General features: G+C 40.6%; 2 protein-coding genes across 2 annotated transcripts; one reads left to right on the top strand and one right to left on the bottom strand.

The window, feature by feature from the left end:
- The first annotated feature begins 486 nt into the window (after nt 1–486).
- tufm (Tu translation elongation factor, mitochondrial) lies at nt 487–4,781 on the top strand. The gene is made up of 10 exons (XM_085403603.1): nt 487–634; nt 1,361–1,407; nt 1,498–1,636; nt 1,761–1,927; nt 2,056–2,325; nt 2,590–2,722; nt 3,426–3,530; nt 3,660–3,811; nt 4,033–4,152; nt 4,333–4,781. The coding sequence occupies exons 1-10, from the start codon at nt 502–504 to the stop codon at nt 4,501–4,503; spliced, it is 1,437 nt and encodes a 478-aa protein (XP_085259729.1). The 5' UTR covers nt 487–501; the 3' UTR covers nt 4,504–4,781.
- An 8,845-nt stretch (nt 4,782–13,626) lies between these two features.
- kcnj12b (potassium inwardly rectifying channel subfamily J member 12b) lies at nt 13,627–20,576 on the bottom strand. Its single transcript, XM_085403602.1, has 2 exons — nt 20,050–20,576; nt 13,627–15,901 (listed from the first exon to the last, which is right to left on the bottom strand). Exon 2 carries the CDS (start codon nt 15,803–15,805, stop codon nt 14,522–14,524), a length of 1,284 nt encoding a protein of 427 aa, XP_085259728.1. The 5' UTR covers nt 15,806–15,901; nt 20,050–20,576; the 3' UTR covers nt 13,627–14,521.
- Nucleotides 20,577–24,274: the final 3,698 nt, after the last annotated feature.

The raw sequence follows: 24,274 nt of genomic DNA, 5'->3' as shown, positions 1-24,274 counted from the left end.
ATTATAATGCTGAACATCTGACTGACAGTATTACCTCAATATTTAAAAATTCATAGACGCAATTTTTTCCTATACTAGTATAGTTACGGTAATCCAGTAACGCTGGTACGCACAATTTACAAAGAGAATTAATTACGTCAAAATAAATATATGCAAATCCCAGAAGAAACGTGTCAGAAGAAACTAAGGCATATCGATTGCGATATGTTTGGTATTATTTATATATCTGTTATAAAATACACACACCTTAATAATGAATGTAAAAAATAATATTTGCCTTTTAGATATCAGCAAACATATTATTAACAAACATTAAGTTCAGGTTACTTGGGATTGCTCTCTTAATTTTTTTTTAATATTAGCTACATAACTCATACTTTCTTTAAATGGGTTTCAGTCTTTTGCTTAGTCTAATATAATAACATACAATAGTAGTATTAGTAGTAGTTACATTAATAGTTACTGTTTTGCAATGTGAACATTTTACGCACCAACTTAAACATGCGCATGTGCATGTACGTAAAGGAACGACATCGTTGGGGCTGGGAGATTATTTTCTTGAATTCCGATCGTCTTAGGTTTGTCAAGCCAGGAAAGATGGCGGCGTTTGTGGGGCTGCGTGCGTGTTTGTCCGGTAAATATTGTTTAATTCATTTAAACTATGTGACTCTGCTTGCATTTCTGACAGTTAATTGATTTACACCACCTTTATTGATTTATACATAATATCAAACACTGTTCGGACATTTAGAAGTACAAGAATATGAAAATAAAATGTGATGCTGTGTCTTCCGACAGCAGAGCAAGGTCACGTTACCAGTGACGGTTAGCTAACAATAAGACTAACCGAGGATGAAGAATGATTACTAAAATCAGCACCTGGTAACCAGAAACGAAGGAAAACATACTGTTGATATAGGTAGTCTTTAAAGAGAGGTGACGCCGTCCTTTTTGGATCTAAAGTCATCAAAATTGATTAATGTTAGCTGCAGCTGTTAGCATGATATAACCTGCCTGGTTTATGCAAAACTCTTTTTATTAGCGCTCTATATGGCACAGAAGCATCACGGCCGGTGCGAGTGCAATACATCCGGAGCTGTGCAGACATGCTGGCTGAGATTTTGAGGAAAAATGTGTGTGGCAGTCAGTGCTAATCTCATCTATGTGAGGGCACGACTGCACTGATTGAAAGGGAAATAAGGGCATGGACACCTAAATGTTCACTGACACAGAATTAATACATATTTCCGCATTTTAGAAAGATACATAGTTTAAATATGTTTGGCAATGTTTTAATTATTGTGTTGTGGCACCAAATAGTCACTCTTTATGTAAGTTTTTTTTGATTCCCTCTTCTCAGCCCTTCAGCTTTCTTCACCAAGCCTCCTGCACAGCTCCTTCAAATTGGTAAGTAGTTGCATGAAACGGCATGCTGCACGCTGCGAAGCACAGATTTTTTGCAGTGGTTAAATTATTGGGTTCTTCTTTGTCACGCAGTGTGCTGTGCCTCTGAGCCGGCGAACCTTCGCTGCGGAGGCGAAGAAGACATACAGCAGAGACAAGCCCCACGTAAACATCGGGACGATCGGCCACGTCGATCATGGCAAAACCACCCTGACGGCAGCCATCACAAAAGGTAGACCCACTCAAGCTGCTGCTGTCACACCGGTCTGGACACAGTCTGGTGTTAATGTGTGTAATAACTTTGTTTAGTGAATTTTGTAAGGTGAATTTCTATCACTCAATTCGATCCTCCCCAGTGCTCGCTGATGCTGGTGGTGCCCGCTACAAGAAGTATGAGGACATTGACAATGCCCCTGAGGAGAAAGCCAGAGGAATTACCATCAACGCCTCGCATGTAGAATACACCACAGCCAACAGACATTATGCTCACACAGACTGCCCTGGACACGCTGACTATGTCAAGGTATTCTTTTTTTTTTTTTTTTTTTTTTACCTTTTTTTTTTTTACCTGGATGCAGCCTGATGTTACCAGGTTGTAATCCTGCCTGTTTGTTTGATCATATTAGAAATGTGTCTGCTTTTCTTTTTCAGAACATGATCACAGGCACAGCTCAGATGGACGGCTGCATTCTGGTGGTGGCAGCCACTGACGGCCAGATGCCTCAGACACGTGAGCACCTGCTGTTGGCCCGGCAGATCGGTGTAGAGCACGTGGTTGTTTTCATAAACAAGGCAGACGCCGTGGAGGACAAGGAGATGCTGGAGCTGGTGGAGATCGAGATCCGCGAGCTGCTCACGGAGTTTGGCTACGACGGCGAGAACACACCCGTTGTGATTGGCTCTGCACTCTGTGCTCTGGAGGTGAGGAGAAACACTTTGTCAGTCTGTCAGTCAAAGAAATTTCAGAGCAATTTAATTTTGACATCCAGAAGTCAAAATTTTAGGTGATCTCAAATATTCAGCTTCTGAGAAAATAAATTGAATTTTAAAGCTGTCAAGTCAAAATTTTGAGGTGACCTCAGGCAAGTTTGTATTTTCATTTATTTTATTTTCCTCAGTGGTGGAGAACAAGTTTCAAACTAGAATGTGATGTGTTTTAATCAGATTTTTCCCGCTCTATTTCAGAACAAAGCTCCTGAGCTGGGGGTGAATGCAGTGATGAAACTGCTGGAGATTGTGGACTCTTACGTTCCTCTGCCCAAAAGAGAGCTGGAAAAACCTTTCCTTCTGCCCATTGAAGGGGTTTATTCAATCCCAGGTAGGAGAAAACACTATCTGATATTGTCAGTCTGAAGCTAGTTGGGTAGAAATAATGGTGATTTCTCTTGATTTCCATTGGTTGCATCATGTAAAGTTGTAGGCAAATGGAAAAACAAAAGAAAACGATAAACTGTTTTTAAACCAGGATGCAGACCCCAAAAATCTAAACATCCAAATCAAGATTCACTCTTTTAAGAAATAAGGCTGAATTTTTAACCATCCTTGGCTCCGTTACTTTGTCAGACGGTCTTCATGCACAACAATTCTAAATATTTTAGGCAAAGTACAAATAAAGATTTAAAGAAATTTATAAAAGAAATTAATATGCAAACAGTAAAATCAGTCAAAAGGACCTGAGCTTGAAAATCTGGGTGTCAACTTTGCCATAGAGAGCGATGCTCCAGTGATGTATTGTGCAGTTTTGTCACATGTTGCAGAGCTTTGCTGTACTGAACAGTGCAGCTTCCAGCAAAGCTCCAAAGAAACATTTGTACGGTGTTTTTGTTTTTCATATCCCACCAAGGACGTCTTCAAAGTTAATTTTGTCATGATGCAGTCACAGCTTTGGAGCGTCAGTAGCACAACTCATTAGTGATTTTACCAATTAGCAGTAAGAAGATTGCAGATCTCTGACTCTGTTTCTGATCTGAGAGCGAAAGCGTCGTGTACTTTGAGTCTGAAGGTTCCTGCTTGTGTTGCAGGCAGGGGTACGGTTGTGACGGGCACTCTGGAGAGGGGCGTCATCAAGAAAGGAGACGACTGTGAGTTTGTGGGTCACAACCGCAGCTTCAAGTCTGTAGTGACAGGTGAGGAACCTCCTATGATGTTAAGATATGAAATCATGGATAAAACATGACAGCTTGCAAATGAAATGTATCTTGAAGTGTGCATCCCCTTTATTTGGATTTGTTTGTTTTTATTTTTCTTGGGTGCAGGTATTGAGATGTTCCACAAGTCTCTGGACCGGGCAGAGGCAGGAGATAACCTGGGCGCTCTGGTCCGAGGCCTGAAGAGGGAGGACATAAGGAGAGGGATGGTGATGTGCAAGCCAGGGTGCATCATGCCTCACCAGAAAGTCAGAGCTCAGGTGTGAGAGCCACAGAGTTTGACTACAGAGGGTTTTAATTATTTAAATTGGGGCAGTGTGACACTCAGTGGACAGATCAGGAATAGCACCACCTTTTATTGAGATTTAAAAAAAAAAATTTCATGAGTTTTCTACAGTTATCACAGTTTTATAAGCAGTAGTACGTGTTTATATATAACTGGAACTCTGCTGTGTGTGTCTGTGTGCGCTCTGTGTTACAGGTCTATGTACTGAGTAAGGAGGAGGGAGGCAGACACAAGCCGTTTGTCACCAACTTCATGCCCGTCATGTTTTCTCTCACCTGGGACATGGCCTGCAGGGTCACTTTACCTGCTGACAAGGTGTGTGTCTGTGTGTGTAGTTGTAAGTGTTGTAAGACATCTTAAACCTTTCAAGTGTTGTTTGAAGCATTGAGTGGTGATTAAAGCTGGTGTTGCCTCTCATTTACTGCTTTCTGCATTTATAAACACGGATTTCAGAGGAAACTGATGGTTTTCTTGCTCTTTTTTACTTTCCTTTAGGAAATGGTGATGCCAGGTGAGGACACCTCATTGACGCTCACTCTCCGCCAGCCGATGGTTCTGGAGAAAGGCCAGAGGTTCACTCTTAGAGACGGAAACAGGACCATCGGCACCGGGCTGGTCACAGAGATTATGACAACTACAGATGAAGACCAGTGTAACTGGGGCTGAGGAGGGCCTCTGCAGAGGGCTGGGCTCACGGATGGAGTGGGTTGAGGGGGTGTGTCAGGCAGGAGGGTGAATGTGTGGCTGTCTGTGTCTGGTCAGATCAAATAATTCTAGAAATACAAATGAACAATACATAAACACACACAGATGAACAGGATTCAGGAGAGGACCCGCAAAAACGCATGGCTCTGTTGTGCAGGTGCGCCTGACTAAAACACCTGTGATGTTCCACTGTCAGTCAACATTGTCATTTATGTAATAAAATGTATTTAATAATAAAACCGCCTCCTTTGTTTTGTGCTACTTGCTCGTGTATTCATGTGCTTGTTAAAACAACACAGATGCTGCAGAGAAGATTTATTTTATTTTTTAACCAACATGATCGCTGACAAAAGTAAATAACTGCTTTGGATTCACTGCAAAAAAAATTAAAAATCAATAAAGTTAAAAAGAAGAAAATTTCCTGGTAATTTTCTCCTACTACATTATGGACATTTCCCTAAATGGGAACATTTATAGTTTGGTAAAAAATAAATAAAACTACTAATGCAGAAAATTCATTCATTTAAAGCTATGTTTTATTGTATTTTTAGGAAAGTCTCCTCGAGTCGGTCACTTACAATTATATTTTACACAACATGACTGCACAGCACAAACAGTATCCCTGTGTGTAGAAAGATTAAGAAGCCACAGGAGGGCAGCAAAGAAGTTCCTCATCAAAGAGTCAAAGTCTGTTGTATCGTTTATGAGATATAACACACTGAAAACGCAGGATTTTACCGAGCCACCTCATTAACAGTTTGATGCTCAGCAATGTGAAAAAGTCGACATCCCACAATAGGAGCCAATCTTTGAGCAATAGCTCTTTAGACTTTTTTAAGGTCCTTTAAGGAGCATTCATGATTGTTTTTCTTTGTTTTCTTCAGTTACATGTGTGCTGCACCCATCCTCCCTGATTTGAGCAAAGGTGGAGGCTGAGGGTGAAGTTTCTTTAAAAGCAGAGGCCAACCAAATGAACTACTAACTAACATGAGGATAAGTAACGTTTACATTAAACGGTGGGTGCATACAGTGTATAAAACTCACCCAAATACTCATTCAAAAAAGAGTCGATACTGCAGGTCAAATTTTTCAGGTTAAGAAAAACTGTTGTTTTTTTTTAACATAACCAAACAACCATGTGCATCAAATGAGATTAATGGGATGATTGTTTCATAGCTGTTGGATGGTGACAGTGTTCGACTTTAGCAGCAGGTCTCAGCCAGCCTGACCTCAGTGTGCACTGAGCAGTCGGTGTCCCTCTGCTCGTTCATTCCCAGAAGGAAGCGCTCCAGTTGCTCCATGTTTGCTGTCGGTATTTGAGTCAGTGCCTCCTGTAATCCAATCAGCTCCGTGCTGTAATCAAATACTGTATGTCTGCAGGAATCGAGGCTGGAGCAGCAAGTACTACTGAGTGATGTGCTCAGCTGGAGGGTAAACATCTCCATGAGCAAAGTTACCTCTGCGAGACAGACACAGATGACCAGACTGAAAACCGTAGTATGTTTCACTGATACAAACCTTGGCTGTGTGTTAACACTTAATGCTGAATGTGGTTCAGTTGTGTTTAAACCTGCTGGGGATGTTTGCTGAATCATGCAACAACAGTTTTCTTCTTCATTTTAGCAACAAGAGATGTTTTAGGGTCGAGACTTGGTTACAGGGTTAGGTTGGACCTCTGTCAGTTCTCAGCATAACTTGTTTGGTTGCCTGAATTTAAAAAAAGACAGTATAAAATTTTATTGATTATAATCATGTTTTGATAAAGACTGGTTTAAACATTTCCATTCGCTTCTGCTTATCCTTTTCAGGGTCACAGGGGGTGCTGGAGCCTATCCCAGTCTGTCGCAGGGCCAACACACAGAGACAGATCATCATTCGCGCTCACTTTCACACCTATGGGCAATTTGGATTCATCAATTAATCTATCCCCACAAACTGCATGTCTTTGGACGGTGGGAGGAAGCCAGAGAACCCACGCAAACACTGGGAGAACATGCAAACCCCACACAGAAAGACCTGATGGTGGCATTGAACTCAGCACCTTCTTGCTGTGCGACAACAGTGTTAACCACCGTGCTGCCCGTTTAAATGCTTTTGTTTCCCCAACTATTAAAAACAACAATTAGCAATAAAATCAGTGGAAGGAAGGAAAGTATACATATACTCACTGGCGATTTTATTAGTTACACCTTGTTAAACTTAGTTGGATCTCGTTTGGTCAGCAGAACTGCCTCCATTCTTCATGCCATAGATTCAATAAGGTGCTGGAAACTTGCCTCAAAAATTTGGTCTATGTCACGTTGACATGACAGCATCACACAGCTGCTGCAGATTTGTTGTCTGCACGTCCATGATGTGACTCTCTTGTTCCATCACATGCTAAAGATGCTCTGCTGGATTGAGATCTGGTGACTGTGAACTCACCAAAACCAGTTTGAGTTGATTTGTGGTAAATCTTACTGGAAGCAGCCATTAGAAGATGGATTCAACTACAAGGCAGAATGGGTCCCTGCTTTCACGCTACTTAAATTCTTACAAAACTCATCAGACCAGGTGACATTTTTTCCAAACTTTTGTATCCCAATTTTGGTGAGCCTGTGCAAACTGTAGCTTGAGTTTCCTGACAGGTCAGTGTGGTTGCACCTGTTGTGTACAGTCACATTTCTCACATTTTAGATTTTTCCCCCTTTTCTTTATTACATAATGATATCCAAGCAGGCTTCTTTAGCACAGCCTCTATTAGAATTTGATCATAGTTTACACTGCAGTCAAAAACGCCCTGATTTCCTCCCACAGTCTTTCCCAGACAGGGTGGTGTTTTTCTTACCAGCTATGTTACGTTCACGAGTGCACTACTCTAACCTTTAAGCTGCTCACACCCCTCAAAAGAATAGCATGACGCCGCCTTAGCTGCTCGGTGTTGCTGTTAATGGAAGGAAAAGCTGCAATATAATATAATAATAGCAAGAAGACGCTGGTTTCCGTGACATGTTCAGTCTTGGTTAGAAGTGACACTGGAAGGCCAGCGAGAGCTTTAATGGTTTCGTTATCAACGTGAAGACTCATTACCCAGAGCCTGATTATTAGGACATGAACGTTGGCTAACTAGGATTTATATCAAGCTGAACTAGGATCTAAATGCAGAGACCTCAAATCAACTTTTAAGGTTTTTCTGAAGTGATGATTAACGACATGGGAGCTACGTTAAGCTCCAGGCTGTTTTTGTTATTGAACCTGTCCTAAACATTTTCAACTCCACTAAACTGAAATGAGGAGGCAACAACAGTGCTATTTTTGTCTTCTCTAAAAGGGCCACATAGAATAATTTTTTTAAAGAATTTGTCCGTTTTGAGATTAAACTCAAAATACTATTTAGCACATAGACATGGTGTGGTGACGAGTATACAGACGTTGAACAGAGTGTGCAGAAAGCTGGACGAGTCGGCTGGATTTGTGCAAGATGTAATAGTTGGCAATGGACAGATGCAAGGATATCGATGGTTACACCCTTGAGCAGTATAGAGGGGGTATGTTGTATCACAAGACACAATAAGACTAGTTGTTTCACTAACTCATCTACACTGGGCATTTTGTAAGGGGGTATAGCAGCCGTGGCAGTGGTTTGACTTTTTGGCACTTTTTGGCTTATTAGCAAAATTAGCAATCCTTCTGGGTTTTTTTGCCTTTTTTAAACGTGTTTCAAATACTGTCTCGTAACATTTAACCTTTTTTAAAAACAATGTGTTGCATTTTAACAACAGATAGAACACACAGGAACAGGAAGCAAAGTGTTAAGAAGCACCCATGCCATATATGTTCTTGCACAGAGAGAGTGTGTCATATTTTGGGGTTAAGTTTTATTTTGTTTGTTTGTTTCTTGACCAAAAGCTCCAGAAACAATGAGTTTGCAGCGTTTAGTAAGTTCCACAAATTGAACTCTATGCGTGATTTTATAGAATATAATCTAGGTCTAAAATGTCCGGAGTTATTGCTTGAGGAACGGAAATGCAGCTGTTAGTGCTGCATCATGTTATTTTCTTTTTTCCACACTCCACCTCCTTCTAGGAGCTGAAGTAAAGAATAGAGCTGGTCCAATTAAGGCTGAATTTGCCTTTCAGCAACCCACTCTGCATGTTTGAAGACTGACCCTCAACGGCTTCTCATCCTCCACAACAGTGCAGAGTGGGTGGGAAGGATCCCAGGTTTATTCTCAGTGCTCCTTCCATCACACACAGCACATCTCAGAGGATACAGACGGATAAAAGTAAGAGATTGTGCTTTCATTTGGCACTAATAGCATGAAAGTCAAATGTAATTAAACACAGAACAGTTTGCCACGAGTTTAATATTTCTCACAGCCTCACTGATATGCCAGGTCACATTAGCTGGTAATTGAGTAAAAGTAGATCTGGGTAGAATTACGATTAGACAGAGGTACCACCAGCACATAGGGGCAATAAAATATTTGCACATTTTAACCAAATGTGGAGTGTTTTCTATCAGTGGAGACTTTCTGTGACTGTGAAAGAGAGCTAAAGAGAGTGAAAATAACCTGTTAAACAACAGCAGGAACAGTGACGAAGGCTCTACATTAGATTTCTGTGGTGTGAGTATATGTGCATGTGATCCCTCTACAAGTGCTCAAGGTTACAGGGCAGCGAAATCCAAAAGAACTGCCAAGTCTTGCGTGTGTGTATGCAAAGACGTGACTGATTGGTTGCATAAGAGCGAAAGAAGAAACCTCTGACCCCAACCAGATACCCTCAAACCAAATCACAGCCATAAATCAAAGTCCATTCCTTTCTGCTTATCAAACGGCTCACTTACTTTCCTCAGTCATGCTACACCATACGCACTCATCAGATGCTTATTGTAGGATTATTCATGTCGTTAGTGTCTGACTACCACAAAGGGCAAAAAAGAAGGAAAGCTTGGCTTTATCAGACAATTTTATTGTGGTAATGAGAGGAGGAGTCTTTCTTTTTTCTTCTTTTTTTTAGTGCATCTCCCACTTTTAAGGTGTTGTCTCACACAACAAACGAAACTCTGCAAGGAAACAAAAAAAGTGTGGCTTCAAATGCATTTAGTGGAAAAGAGCAAAATGAGGTCAGAGATGTTCAGTTCATTAGATGTCATTTCAATCCTTTAGGCAAAAAGAGTATTTCCAGTTTATTTATTTCTCAAGACACTAAAAATTCCAATCCCTTACTTTTATAAAACCGTGTGCCAACTTACACTCACCCCCCATTTTATTAGGTAAACAGTGTGTTCACCTGCCACCAGAAGATCACCCGAAACATTAGACCATCAACACCTGATTGAATGGTTCAAACAAGGCAGGATGGATCCATGCTTTCATGCTGTTCATGCCAGATTCTGACATTACAAGACCAGATAACCTTTTTCCAATCTTCCACTGTCTAATTGTGGTGAGTCTGTGCAATCTGTAGCCTCGGTTTCCTGTTCTTAGCTGACAGGAGCGGCACCTAGTCTGGCGTTGTGCTGCTTTAGCCCATCTGCTATAAGATTTCACGTGTTTTGCATTTGGAGATGCTCTTCTGCATACTTTGGGTGTAACAAATGATTATATGATGCTTTCCTTGAAGCGGTCTGGCCATTCTCTTCTGACCTCTACCATCAATAGAGCGTTTTTTCAGGGAGCTCATTGAATATTTTCTTCTGTTGTGTGGGAAGATCTCAGTAGATGAGCAGTTTCTGAAAGACTCATACCAACATCAACAACCGTGCTATGTTCTTTTCTTCCCCAGTGGCTGCAATGTGATTGGCTGATGAGACATTTGATTAAGAGAGCTGGACAGCTGGCTAGTGAGTGTATATATCTCTCTGTCTATAATTATGAGCATTCAGCCTGACAGATCAGAAGCAAAAAATGTATTTACAATACACTGACAGATATATTAAACTTTTTGCTGTTTTACATGGAAAAACTCTTTGATCAAACTCTTGGTGCATTTGAACCAACATTCGTTTTCTAGAGCAAACCTATTCTGATAGTTTCAGCGCGAGTCAGCAATATATAGAGATATACAAATGTGTTGGAATGTGCTGAAATGGCAGTTAGACGCCTAAGTTAACCCACATGGAGTTTTTGGTTTGATGAATATGGAGGGGAAACTAATTTGTCTCTCCTGAGATAAAACACAGTCTGACCTATTATTCTTATTAAGACGAAAAGGAAGATTAAGACAGTATTTCCTCCTCAGGAAAAGCATCAGACTGTTAAAAATAGATTAAATAGCAGAACAAAAATTAATAAAGTGCATCTGTTCAGTGGCTGTTATCATGTCTTTTTTTTAGCCCTGCATGTAGTCTTCCACCAGATGAGCAGGTCAGAGTAAAACTGGGACGCTCAGGGTCACTTTGCTTTGCTTAGCTTTTTTTCACATTCATTAATCTCAATGAATAAACAGTTCAAGGTATCTTGCACAAGATTTGATTAGCTTGCACTGATTGTGAATATTAAAATGTTCTGATTTTACTCTAAATACCTGTTTTGCAGAAAAAAATATGACATATCTTCTGAAAATCCCCTCTGATCTGAGACTCTATGAATCAACAGACTTTATATAAACATAGTTGTTGTGTCAGGCATCCCCTTTTGGATTTGTCCTCATAAAGGGCTCAGATGTGCCACAGTATTAGCCCACTCTGTGTCCCATGGGTCACATATGGCACAGTGCTTCATTTCAGATGACTTTAATTAGACTCTTCTGTTGCCAATGGGGTCCCTCCAAAATTAACTTTCAAGTTTTGTTTTGTTTTGTTTTTTTTAACCAGTGAGTCGTTAGATCTTATTAGTCTTTGCTTATTTCTAAATATATTTTTTCACATCCACACAGCTCAAGTTGACATTTTGATTTGCAGGATAACATTTATAAGGAGAAGAGTGGGCGGTTTTATTTTTATTTTCATAGTCTGTTGCCTCTGAGAAGAACGGACAGATTTATTTCCAATGAGAGTTTTCTAAGTTCTGACTCAAACTGCGAAATGTACAATCGTAGCTCAGGGGCTGTAAGTGAGCAAAGCATGTCTGAAACATTGCTGACCTTGGTAGTAACACCAGGTGAAGTTATCTAGGTAAACCTAGCAAACATGCTTACTTTACATTATTACAGGGTTCAAACATCCAAAGAAATGATCTTTTTTGTGCAGTCCCTGGTTTAGCAGAAGATAATAAAGGACGTGCTCAGATCAAATCCATTGTAAGCTAATGTTAGCATGTTAGCATATCTGTGGTTCATTTTCCATGGTCTAGTTTCATCACCAGCCAAGCTATAGTTGCAACATTTACTGTAATACTGATTGTAAAAGCCATTTCTCTGCATTTTTAATCTGTGGAGGATACAAAAGGCCCACTAATAAAAATATAATCTCTGTCTTGATCGTAGTTTATAAGCTATGCCACGTTTCCTCAACAAAAGAACTTCTACTTTTTCTTATCATAGTTATATGGAGGAGTGAAATCTGTGATAGGGGACATGGGCTGTTCTGCACTATAATCTACCTCCACAGTTGTTGTGGGGCATCGGCGCTGATTTTGGAGTGGATTTGTGGGTCTGTGTGTTTTTACAATTGCTACGAGGCAACGACTGTGCTTTTGTTGGGTTAATTGAAAGCAGGTATATTTGATTGTGCTTCCACTCTAGTCTACTTATACTCCATAGAGCAAACAATGCTGCATATTTTTTTCTTTTTCTCTGGCTTGCTGAGGATGGGGTGGTCGTTGATCTAGCAGGATAACTGTGATTAATACTTTCCACAGGACCACTCCCAAGGGCACAGCCATACTAGGGGTTAGATACCTGAGATTCTCCACCACTTGTTTTAAAACTGAAGAAGCCTCTTGGGTGATAGGCAAAATGTTCTCAGGAGCTTAGAGGAGTCCAGTTGCCTTATTTTCAAGCATTCAGGACTGTGTTTTGTATCCATTTTGCAAGTTGGACTCTGTCCCTCCCACCCCCCAACTTTTAAGCACAAAATACTGTAGCTGGGATTGTTTCATTCTGATTTAAGTGTTTGTCTAATAATTCCCTGAAGTGATCTTTTTTCTCATAGATGGCTTTTGCTCAGACCTAGAATTTGAGTGTTACAAATACCTATTTATGTACAAGATCAATGCACTTTCTTTATTAGAAGGTTTTATGCACTGGTTCTGCAACTTGTGAGAGTGCACGTTTTGGGCTTGAGGCTTTTAGCCTTAGTCTTTGTATCATGATAGTCACAAGAATTTCTATATTTAAGAACCCTTTTCTTGTTTTAAAGACTTCACAAAGTCAGCTGGACACAGCCTTTTCAGTCAGATCGCGAAACTAACAATACCTTGACTAAGCAGCTAGGCAGAGCAGTTAAAATCATTAGCCAGACAAAACCGATAGTCCCAACCTGGAAAAGCTGATCCTGTTTATCGGGAACTGTCTCTAATTAAGGAGCCTTTGTTTGGAGCTTCTATTATGAGAGTAAACTGCATAATGTGTGCAGTAGCAGTGGAAAGTTTGACAATGATAGTAATAGTTACCAACAGAAGTGAGCAAACTAGTTCTTCAATGGTATATTAGCAATGAAAACAAGTGATATCAGGTTACAGCATACTTGGAATACTTAATACATAGTAAAACAGTTCTGCGCAGAAAGGAAAACAACCAAAAAGGGAAAAGGAATCATGTGTTTATTCACTGTAATGTGGTGTTAGTTTGTTTCTATGTGTCAATATTGTAATATATAGTACATAACAAGAATAATTGATTTTATAAACATTTCTAAATTCAATTAATTATCCCACTCGTTCCCCTGCTGTCTAGCACCACTTTCTCTGTGTAAGCTTCTTGCAATAAATTTAATTTAATACACACTATGAAGTGTCATGACTTGGTGTCCCGGGTAAATCAAACTAGCAGGGGAAACAGTTTGGAGCTCCAAGATTATCATAATTTCCAGCAATGTAACAAGCTGTACAGGAGAGCTATACAAGATATTGCCTTATCCATATTTTGTCTCACTCCTACTCGTAATGCCACTGAGTTTCTAGTAAATGCAAGTAATTCAAATGTAAATTTAATAATAATAATAGATACTTTATTGATCCCCATGGGGAAATTACTTGTTTTTCTCTGCATTTGACCCATTCACTCAGTGAAGCAGTGGGCAGCCCACTAAGCAGGCGCCCGGGGAGCAGTGTGTAGGGACGGTACCTTGCTCAGGGGTACCTCAGGGTAGCCGTTAAGTGGATTCGAACCGCCGACCTTCCGATCATGGGGCGACCACTTTACCTACTGAGCTATCCCTGCCCCCTGCCAAGATCCAACATTTGTCACTGGCTGAAATAAACAGAGATGAATAGTTTTCCCTGCTATATACAAAACTTACAAATGATTTGACATAATTTGTTTCCCCTTTGTGATAGAAATATGTATAACTCTACCTTTTCTTGTGCTCATAACTGCATTTGTGCCAACCAGCCAAGTCAGTCGCTAACGGTGTTTAATGAAGAGCATTTAATGTTGTTGTCATTCAAAGAAGTGTTACGTTTGCTTAGAATGAAAATCTGTCTCTCATCCACTTTTGATTTGCACTTTAGTTTTTATCAGTTGAGCTCGGAGAAGTATTCTCCAGGTTTAGTTTCCTAAACAATAACTTCAAGTTCAGTCAAATTCACTGCACACCTCGCTGCAAATTTGAGGAACCTACAGATAGTCCCGCCATGACTGGGAAACATTTCTCAAAATATTTATACAAAACTATGCTATTGTCATGCATTTTATTACTAGGAACTGCAATTGTAACATGACAGCTGTTTTTCCATAAAACTCAGTGATCATCTCTGGAGAGCCTGAAACGTCCACGGACGAGCTTCACTACTCTGTACTGCTGGTCCTCCACCTGCCTCAGCGGTGTCCTCATATCAGCAGGATGACAGTCATAGGTCACTTCATGTGGCGATGTTCAAAACAAGCATCAAAGGTTAAATCTCAGATTCTCTACGAGAGGGCGTTTCGTGTTCGGTAAATGACGACTCATTCACTAACTCAGATGGACACTCTCTGTCCTGCTCTTTCTCCATGTCTCCCTCGTCCTCCTCATCCCTGCTGATGAAGGCCAGCTCATTCTCATAGCAGAAAGAGTTGGCGGCAGATGTTGGGAATTTTCTCTCCTCCATGTCTTTGGCGCTGCACCTAGGGGTGGATGGTACTTCAAATGTTTTGTGAAAGTAGGCGTAATCTATCCTGTACTGGTTCTTCTCCTCGAAAATGATGGGCTCAAAGCGGTGACCCCACAAGATCTCCGAGGGCAGGTATGAGCTGCGTGCTTGCGTCGTCATGGCTGTGGCCTCCACCATCCCTTCAAGTATAATTACTATCTCAAAGTCGGCTGCTTCGAGATCTTGTTTGCTGATGCCAAAGAGTGGACTTTCTTCATCAATTTCGTGTATGACGGTGAGCGGGGCAACCAGAAACAGGCGGTCCGTGCCTTTGTCGTATCCGACGTTCATGTCGATCTGATCCAGGGGGATGTACTCGCCTTCCTCTGTGTAGCGGGGCTTCACCAGCTGGGCTCTCACGTGAGCTTCCACGATGTGGCTCTTCCTTAGGTTTGCAACTCTGAACATGAGGCACAGCTTCCCATCGCGCATAGCAATTACTGCATTGTGGCTGAAAAGTAGCGTCTCTGCACGCTTTTTGGGCCTTGCCATCTTTGCCATGATGGCGCCAATCATAAAGGCATCAATGATGCACCCCATAATAGACTGAAAGACCACCATGAAGACAGCTGCTGGGCATTCCTCTGTGACAAAGCGAGCTCCGTACCCAATGGTTGTTTGGGTCTCAACGGAGAACAGGAAGGCTGCCACAAAGGTGTGAACGTTCATGACACAAGGAACAAAACTCTCGTCCCTTCCTTGATTGTCCATGTCACCATGGAGCAGGCCAATGACCCAGAATGCAAAGCCAAACATTAACCAGGACACCACAAACACCAAGCTGAACAGCAGGAACATGTATCGCCAGCGGATGTCCACGCAAGTAGTGAAAATGTCAGATATGTACCGCTGTGACTTCTCATCCATGTTTGTGAAATGGATGTTGCATTGGCCGGTCTTGCCGACAAACCGGCTGTGCTGTTTGCGTCGTGTGTGGATCTTTCCATTGCCAAAACTGCCCACAGCAGGCATAGTGCTCAGTCTAAAGCCTTCTTCTTCACAGGACAAGAAGCTGTGGTGGTGGTGGTGGGCTCTTCCCACACTCATGCCTCAGTGGTGCACAGCCACAGGGCTTCACGCTATCAGCCTGGCTCATACAAAACTGACCAGGCTCAGGGGAAGTGCCCAGCACTGTGAAGGTCGCTGTAAAGGAAACACAGGCAGAATATTAATACACAACATCAAATAATAGGGAAACAAAGAGAATTGTATTTTCCTTCATTTAAGCAAAGAACTGAGATAATCATACAGCTTCAGAAGGTCACATGGTTATCAGCATTGTGTATCAGATTCATTAGTCAAGCCCAGTGAAAATGATGCTCTTTTCTACTTCAATTTCCCCTTCCTGAAGTACCTTTGGCATGATTGCATTAATTTTTCTCTATTCATTTTGATGTCTTCTGCCATCCACATTACAGATATTACATTTCTTTCTCCACCAAAGCACGTCTACACTTATAAATGTGTCACTGCTGATTTCGGTTCAGCTCTCCACGTAGCTAAAATGATCATCTTCAGGTTTTTTTTTAAGTTGCTTATATGTTGCTGAAGTAAAATAAAACAGACATTTAATAGATAAAAGATTTTTAATGGTATCCAATTAAAAAAACAACAACTCTGCTTTGCTTTCATTCCACCTCTTCTGTCAGAAATTCTGCGGCATATACAATGAATGTTTCACTGTTCAACAAGGTACAGAAATAGCCAGCTAATCCAATGCCCTGCCATTTTATGTGACGTGTCTTCTGTTTCTTCCAGCTGGCAAAACTATTAGAGTCACTGGAGTACAGTGATGAGGCTGTGTGATTCCCTTGTGAGGCTGAACTGAAAAGTAATATGGGCTGAAAAAGATGGGGCAGAACAGCGGGTGCCATGGAGATAGAAATGGTTTGATGGCAGAAATCAATGGCATCACTTCAGGCACTTAATGGGATTTTTCTTTCTGAAAAAGGTGCACTTTATGTGGAGTAAACCCTTTTTTCACATGTGTGTTGGACTAAGTAATAATGTTTTACAGCATGCAGAAAGTAGATTTTCAAAGCAAAGTTTTACAAAGCTTTTGTATGACATTGCACCTCCTTCCCAACCAACGAAAAACCCTTCAACTTACTGTGATTCAGTGTTAAAAATAATCTTTGCTCTCTTATTTTCTTAACTGTATTACACCTTCAGTTGCGCAATATGCATGCAAAGGTGCATATAAAAGTTTCTTTTCAACAAAATGAGTAAATGTGTTGGAATGATCTACCCACACCTCATTTTTTGAAATGTTTTACCCAAAATGTAATAACTGTAGAGAGTTTTCATTTCATATTTGGTGCTGACTTAAACAAAATTCTGCTGTGGACAAAAATTTTGGTGACTGTTAATTTATGTTCGGGCGGTGTACGTTTAGCTGGACACTTGAACCAAACGGAAATGGAGAACACAACACAGCATTCACAGGGGGATGATAAAATGAACATAATATATACAAAGTAAGGATTTATAGTGGAATAGATTATAATAGAAAAAAATATATAGATATGAATCATCGCTGTATGTTTGACAACATTTGTGCAAAGTTTTGTTTGATTAGTTAAAAAAAATCTGAAGAGAGCATGAAAATTTGCAGACTGGTAGATTTTTAAAAAAAGATTCTCTGTTGTTTTGAAACAGGGCGCGCACGCTCTGGCCAAATCTGCAGCTGACATCTTGTTTTTAATAATGGCCAACATGGTGTAGGTTCCTTAATTATTTAGAAGTCGGAAATTCTGAGTTTCCAGATGTAATTTTTTTATGGAACACCTCCTCAACTCGGATTTCCCACTCGGAGAGTCGGAACAGACCAACATACCCCGAATTAGCAAGCCAAGATGGCGGCACTGAACGTAACCAGTAGCATCTCTTCTGCTACTGTTGTGTATTTTTCACTCACTAAATAAGCCATACACAGAGCACTGATCAGGCTTTATTCATGAATGTGTGCACAAAATAAGTATTATACTGTATTGCTAGTGATAACTGAATGGCTTAGCTAAAAACCAAAACAAATCCTGTTTGCCCTCACTTTTTCTGGAAGGTGCTAACTCATGAGTGACGTCACTCCTGAGTTTTAACTTCAAGTTCTGAGGTATCTGAAATAGGTTACTGGTTTGAACAGGTAACTCATATACAGTAAAGCTAATGTTGAGGCCTGGGTTTGAATTTGCTCCGACGCTGTTAACCACATTTTCTTTGTTTTAGTTTTCTTATCTTATGCCTACTGTCCTATAAAGGCTAAAAAACACAAAAATATATATGTGTATTAAAAAACACCTATTAAAATGCATGTTTTGAGAGCACACTGAAAAGGTAAAAGCCTCTGCGCTTCTTTTACATGTGGCTAAAGCGTAGCTGCACCTGTGATTAGGTCTGTGTCACATCGAATTGTTTGCCATAAGACTGGTGTAAGGTTTTATGTGATATTAAAATGTTACATTGCGACATTATTGTTATAGCTGTGTCATCAGTTTACACTCCCCAGTGTGAACAACAATGCAACAAGCCCGGACGTGTCTGTGCTTTGTAAAGTAAGCAGAAAAAGAACATTGTTTTTAGTCAAGATGGAAATAACAAACTCGTTTCACCACTCAATGCTAAAAAATGTGCTGTAGAGTGCAACCAGGTTGTGAAGGACGAGATTCTAGTGCGACCCAAATGTAAACAAACAACTCAACCTAGCAATGCTAGCTGCTTTCCATGTGACAGGAAGAGCAAACGGTGACACAATGGAACAGCAGGAGTTTAGGCAGCTGGTCAAAAACCTCGACCCAAGATTAAACATCCCAGGTAGAAAATGTTTTTCATTCTTGTGCGACAAAGTGTTAAACAGTTATTTTACACCTTTACTTTAAATTTCATGGGGAAACACCACCTAGGCTACTTTTATGCTTGCATTTGATTTATGATGTTTTACTACTAGTACACTATATAATGCTACTGCTGCTGCCTAAATCTATTGAAAGTAGCTCATTGGAAAAGAAGGCTGCAACCACCATGTTTTTCTATTGTCAGAAATATTGTTATTGTAAATATTCTTGCCATATCATGATGTAATTTTAAGACTATACCACCGGCACAATTTTATTAAACTCAAGACTCGGCTATGCAAGGCAGGGCTTGGAGCTAAATGCTAACATCATCTTGCTGACTTGGTGATTGTTTCGTTTTTCACGTTAATATACAAAAATGTGTTACTGTGTTGTGTGAGCCATGATCAGAGAAACCCTGAATGCAAACTTATGTGACGTAAAAGATGATGTTAGGAATATAAATTCCACGGAGGTAAAATATGTTTTTAAATCTCTTTTTGCTGTCAGAGTCAGCTAACTTGTGAAGCAGTTTTCATCAAATTTAAATGATGATTATGAATTTTTGTGCATTTGATTGTGCTTTTCCAATGTCCTGGTGACTACTGAAGGTAAAGTTATTTTAAGGTATTGCTTTAAAATAACTGCCCACGTAAATGCCCAAATTGTTGAGTAGAGAGACTTCTAGAAACATCTAGGAAATATTATTATTATTATTATTATTATTATTATTATTATTATTATTATTATTATTATTACTAATTTTATTTATTTTTTGGTTTCCACTGAATTGAATGATGTGGCTGCATTCTGGTCTGTTGTACCTTAAATAATCTGAATTCAAAGAGCCCTTAAATAGGAGGCAGTCACATCACTGCCCTGGAAACAGAAGAGATTCAGTGGAAAACACCTCAACTACAGGTTTGCACAAGCTGTGTCCTGCTTACTTTCAGATATTTTTATCATGCTTTATGTTGTTTGGACTCTCTTTGGTATGTCTGAGAACATTACAGGAGGCTTGTCAGGTGATAAATAGGATAAGGGTATAAAAGATACATTAAAAAACAAAAGTTAAAAATAGAAGCTGACCACACCATGGGTAGTTAGACATTAATACCCAGTACATATAACAGACCACACAGAAGTCAAGAAGGGATGTATTTGTTAGAGCTTAAAGTTCAGGATCAAGGATGACACTTATAATAACAAATCTGACCATATTTCCCCTGTGAGTGAGTGTTTCTCGAAGGTCTAGTTGCTAGGAAGCAGGATGTTGAGTGTCCAAGGGATATTAATATCTAATTATTTGTGCGACTGCTCCTTGGCTCTCTCAGGAGCCACACTCTGCCTGCTGGGCTGTGATCTTAACTCAGGAGCAGCGATGAGTCTTTTTATCTGCTGGCATTTATCACAGCAGAAACTGTTTTCACCGAAAACAGCAGCAAGAGGCAAGCGGCTTACCTTATTCGCAAGAAAACGCTGATTTCCAACTTTCCTTTTCTTCCAAATCTCCAAGCTTTTTAGCCAAGCTGCTTCATGATTGGCTTCCTTCAGTTCTTCTCTTCTTCTATCCTCCTGAGGTAGAAAAGTAAATAGCCACAGAGTGTCTTCATCTCTTTCTCCACTGAATGAGGAGAGCAATCACTCGTGCTCTAAAATACTCCAGGGTCACCCCCGGATTGATATCCAGTTGATTGGGAACAGACCAGAAATAACAAAATGGTTTTCGTGAAGCAGGGAAGTTGTAATTGTGATCTTCAAAAACCGAACGGCACCTTGATGGCAGTCATCCCAAATCAAATGAATGTAGTGGTCACGTGGCCTGTTGAGTCCAGTCCAATCAAAAAAGTCAATTCTTCACAGCTTATTTTAGAGTCTTGGGAGAGTCGACAGTCTCTCTTCTTCCACGTGTCTCACACTTTCTGAGTATATCTGCTATCTGATCTCGTTCTGCTGCAGATCCCACTCTGTATCCCACATCTAGTGAACTATTGCTCACTGCTCAGCTCCAATCCTCCCCCTCCCTTCCACAGTGTCACTGTAGATACTTGGCATTTGGAGACTACATGCGCTTCCCCTACAAAGTGTTGACAGTCAGGTGATCATCAGTGGCGTTGAAAGAACCGACTGGCTTATTCAGGGCTGTTGTGTACCACAGAGCGATGGGGGACACACTGGTTTCTTTGGGTTGTGTTTTTTTATGACAATGTATTTGATTATACTTTGGCAGAATCGCCTAAAGAACACACCACACTGCTTCTGCATGAGTAAACTTCTTATTTCCAAATATAGATTATACTTCATATGTATACCCTATTTTCTAACTAGAATCTAGCAGATCACCGAGTGGGTAGTCTCCATTTTTACTCAGTGAGAAAGCAGAGCAGCTCTTGTTGAATATGCTGGACTTTGAAGAGACCACGTAGGCAGTTTCTGAATTTTGTGTGCGTGCCTGAGTGAATGAGGACGTCTGTCAGCGTCTTGTACATTGCAAGGCCACTGAGAAGTTGTTAAAGGTTGCACTTGAAGCTTAAAGCAGTTATACCTATGGATGGTATCAGCATGCCTACGAAGTTGAAATGAGACTATGTTGCGAATTTCTTACAATAGTTACCATTTGAATTCAGTGTGTTTGGGTGATTCATTCATTACTTAGCAACTGAACTCAAACCGCTAATCCCAACAGGAATATCAATGTTTTTAAAGGTGTGTAACCATGATTAGACAAAGCAGCATTTTGAAATGATGGTCATATGATGAGTCACGTGAGTTTGCAAGGTTGTTATCTTACAGTATAAAATGCCTTCACACGACTGGTGTTGTGATTGTGGGAGAAAACTGGAGTAACTGGAGTGAACCCACGCAGACACCGGGAGATCACGTAGATGCCACACAGACTGGGTTTGAACCAGCAAAGCCAGGACTGCTAACCAGCAGCACTGCTAACCACAGCACAACCATGCTTGCATAAACATATCTAGAAAAAATTCAATTGACTGTCTAAGTTCTAAATAAAAATAGACTGGGCTTCAAATCATTTAAGGTATATTTATAGTTCAAAAAAAGAATATCTGATGTTCAGACTGACAAATGGTTTAGATGATTTGGATGGCTTTAAAAAACAAAATCAACTTCTGGAAATTGGGGGTTTCATTTTCTGAGCCATTAAAAGAATCAGAGAAACCTGAAAAGCAGCACTGACCTTCATGACTGGATGACCTCTTATGGTCTGACTAATGAAAATCTGAAATTCTGGTAATTCTGGTCGCTGCGTCCTCTGTAGGAGGAGAGTCTGTGGAGGTTACAGGTTAAAAGCCAGCATGTTATGAGCGGTGCATTAGTGCCCAAGGCAGTGATAGCCTGCACCTATGTGAACGTCTAATTACTGAATATATGCAAATCTTAGAGCAACATATGCTGTCTTCCAGAGGGTATCTTTTCAGGTAAGGCCTCACTTATTTGCTAAACTGGAATTTTCACATATTACAAAGTGTGGCTCAGCAGTCTGCCTCTAGTCCACAGATGTGAGCAAGTGAAAACATTTAGAGATTATGAAAGAAAACAGAGCAAAGGAAGCCCATCTCTGCTGGGCAGCTGAAATCTTATAACATGCAAGAACTGCAAAACATTTGGCTTCCAAAACTGCAGCAGCTGCTCCTCCAAGTTCTATAAAATTTGCAGAGTGCTACTGAAAGGGAAGATGATGCAACACAGGGGTAAACGTGTGCTTGTACATGTATAAATTTTTTTTACAAATATTGTGATTGTAATGTATTTAAACACAATTTACGTGTGTTTGTGTTAAAAATTGCATGGTTGGACTGAACATGGGTTATCTACAAGCTGTGTGTAGCTGTCCAGCACTTTGCAATTCTCAAACAAGAAAAAAACAGGATTATCTTTCCAGTGCTAGCCTAACCCAGGTTCACTGGAGAACGTCACAGAGCAGAGGGATCGGTGGAAGGTTTACGTGCAACGAGCCACTATGATGGCCTGCAAGGAAGCTAAGGCGAGATGGCTTCGGTATCAGTTTTCTAAATATAATAGGAAATAATATTTGACCTTTGTGAGTGTTAGTCCCACTGGATCTGTTTTGGGTGCAAGCATCTTGCATGTGATTCACTGGCTCGAATACAAGATAATGCACACAAAAAAACAACATTCATGAAGAATTGGCCAGACTACAGACAAACACAAGCACTACAGATCTTAGCTCTCTAAGTGCTCATAATTATTACTGTACATGTACACTATGAAGTCTTACTATGATGTCAGACCTGTAAATAGGTTATGGGTTCAGTTAGGGGATGGCGGCCCCAGATGGGGATGTGGAGTGTGCTATCAGGACAAAGTGTGTCCAGTGCCCGGCCTATACTTCATACCCAGCGAGTTATTTAAAGAGCCCTTCTCTGCAGCAGGATAAAGTGGGCCAGGCTCGACTGCACTGATAAACATACAAGTGTTTGATCACCTTTAAGATTCTCAGCTCAATGCTGATCAGCACACTACACTTTCATTTCAGGTGTTTCACCATGTTGTGGTTATCCCTGTGTGGATAAGGGCACACGGTTTTTACTCAAGCTCCGTTAAACAAAACTATTACTGCTATTATGCAGTAATAACCCAGCAATACTCTATACTGCTGTACTGGTGGTAGCTTGTAATGTGCTCCTTGTTAAAAACAGCAGGGAGAAACGAAGTCAGAGTAGTTAGGGTGTAAACTTTGCAAAGCTCCAAGACAAGCTTGTTTCATGCAGCAGTGATCAAGGAAGAGAGAGCGCAAACATGAAGGATGAGATGCAGTACAAAATATCTGTTGGCAGCCAACACAAACTGTTCGTGAGTGGGGAAGAGAGGCGTTGTTCACCCAACTGACAGAAACAAAAAGCTGAACATACACAAGATACATGAAAGTAGCTGTTCTCCAACCTCCCTGTTCCAGTTAGTGAATATGCTTCAGACCTGCATAATGAACATAATAATAAAGCACTCTCAGTTCCAGTAACACATAGAGGCAATGATAGCTCCACACTGGAGGTTGAATCCAGGTCACTCTTTACTGTACTCAGTCAAAAGCCTAATTAAATCTTTGTTTCCCTTATTCTGCCCTATACAAGTGAATAATGAAAGAGTGTGGATTTTTTTAAATCACATTATTTCCATCAGTCATTAGATATAAAATAAATAAATAAATAAATAAATAAACCACGGTCTGGTCTGTCAAATCACAAACAGATCTCATGAACCAAACTTGTTTAGTTTGTTCTTGGTATATTTTCCTTACAGCACAAACACCCATCAGCCGCATCACCACCCCTGGTCCCAAGGCTGGTATGCTCAGGTGAACAACGAAGGATTTATCCATTGTCATGGAAACGCTGACGAGTTTGAGTTAAGTTGCATGTAGGTCACACGCCTCTAGACCTGATTTTATAACAGTGTGGTTCAAATCAAAGTGGATATGAAGTTTGTGCAGCTCTGTGCCGATTTGAGAACACAAACTTGGGCTCCCGTCGCACAAATAATCAAAGCCGTGGTCCCGTCAGCAGCACTGAAGTGTATCACTGGAGAAGCGGACTGTGCAGGTCTCCGAGCCAGTTGCGGTAATTGATCTTTGCATGGCTAAATGGGCCACTTATTTTTACAGCTCGAGCAGGTGCACCTGTGTACTGGTGTTTCTTCACCA

Source organism: Rhamphochromis longiceps, linkage group LG4 (assembly GCF_057381845.1).
Source record: "Rhamphochromis longiceps isolate RC_006_pf linkage group LG4, R_longiceps_female_GT1.1, whole genome shotgun sequence".
NCBI classification, from domain to species: Eukaryota; Metazoa; Chordata; class Actinopteri; order Cichliformes; family Cichlidae; genus Rhamphochromis; species Rhamphochromis longiceps.
Note: the sequence above shows the minus strand (reverse complement) of the source record. Positions and strands in the feature narration are given on the sequence as shown.

Coding starts and splice junctions, on each gene's coding strand:
- tufm (XM_085403603.1), top strand. CDS start 502: ATGCGCATGTGCATGTACGTAAAGGAACGACATCGTTGGGGCTGGGAG. Junction 2,326..2,589: donor CTGCACTCTGTGCTCTGGAG/GTGAGGAGAAAC, acceptor GCTCTATTTCAG/AACAAAGCTCCTGAGCTGGG. Junction 3,531..3,659: donor CTTCAAGTCTGTAGTGACAG/GTGAGGAACCTC, acceptor TCTTGGGTGCAG/GTATTGAGATGTTCCACAAG.
- kcnj12b (XM_085403602.1), bottom strand. CDS start 15,805: ATGAGTGTGGGAAGAGCCCACCACCACCACCACAGCTTCTTGTCCTGT.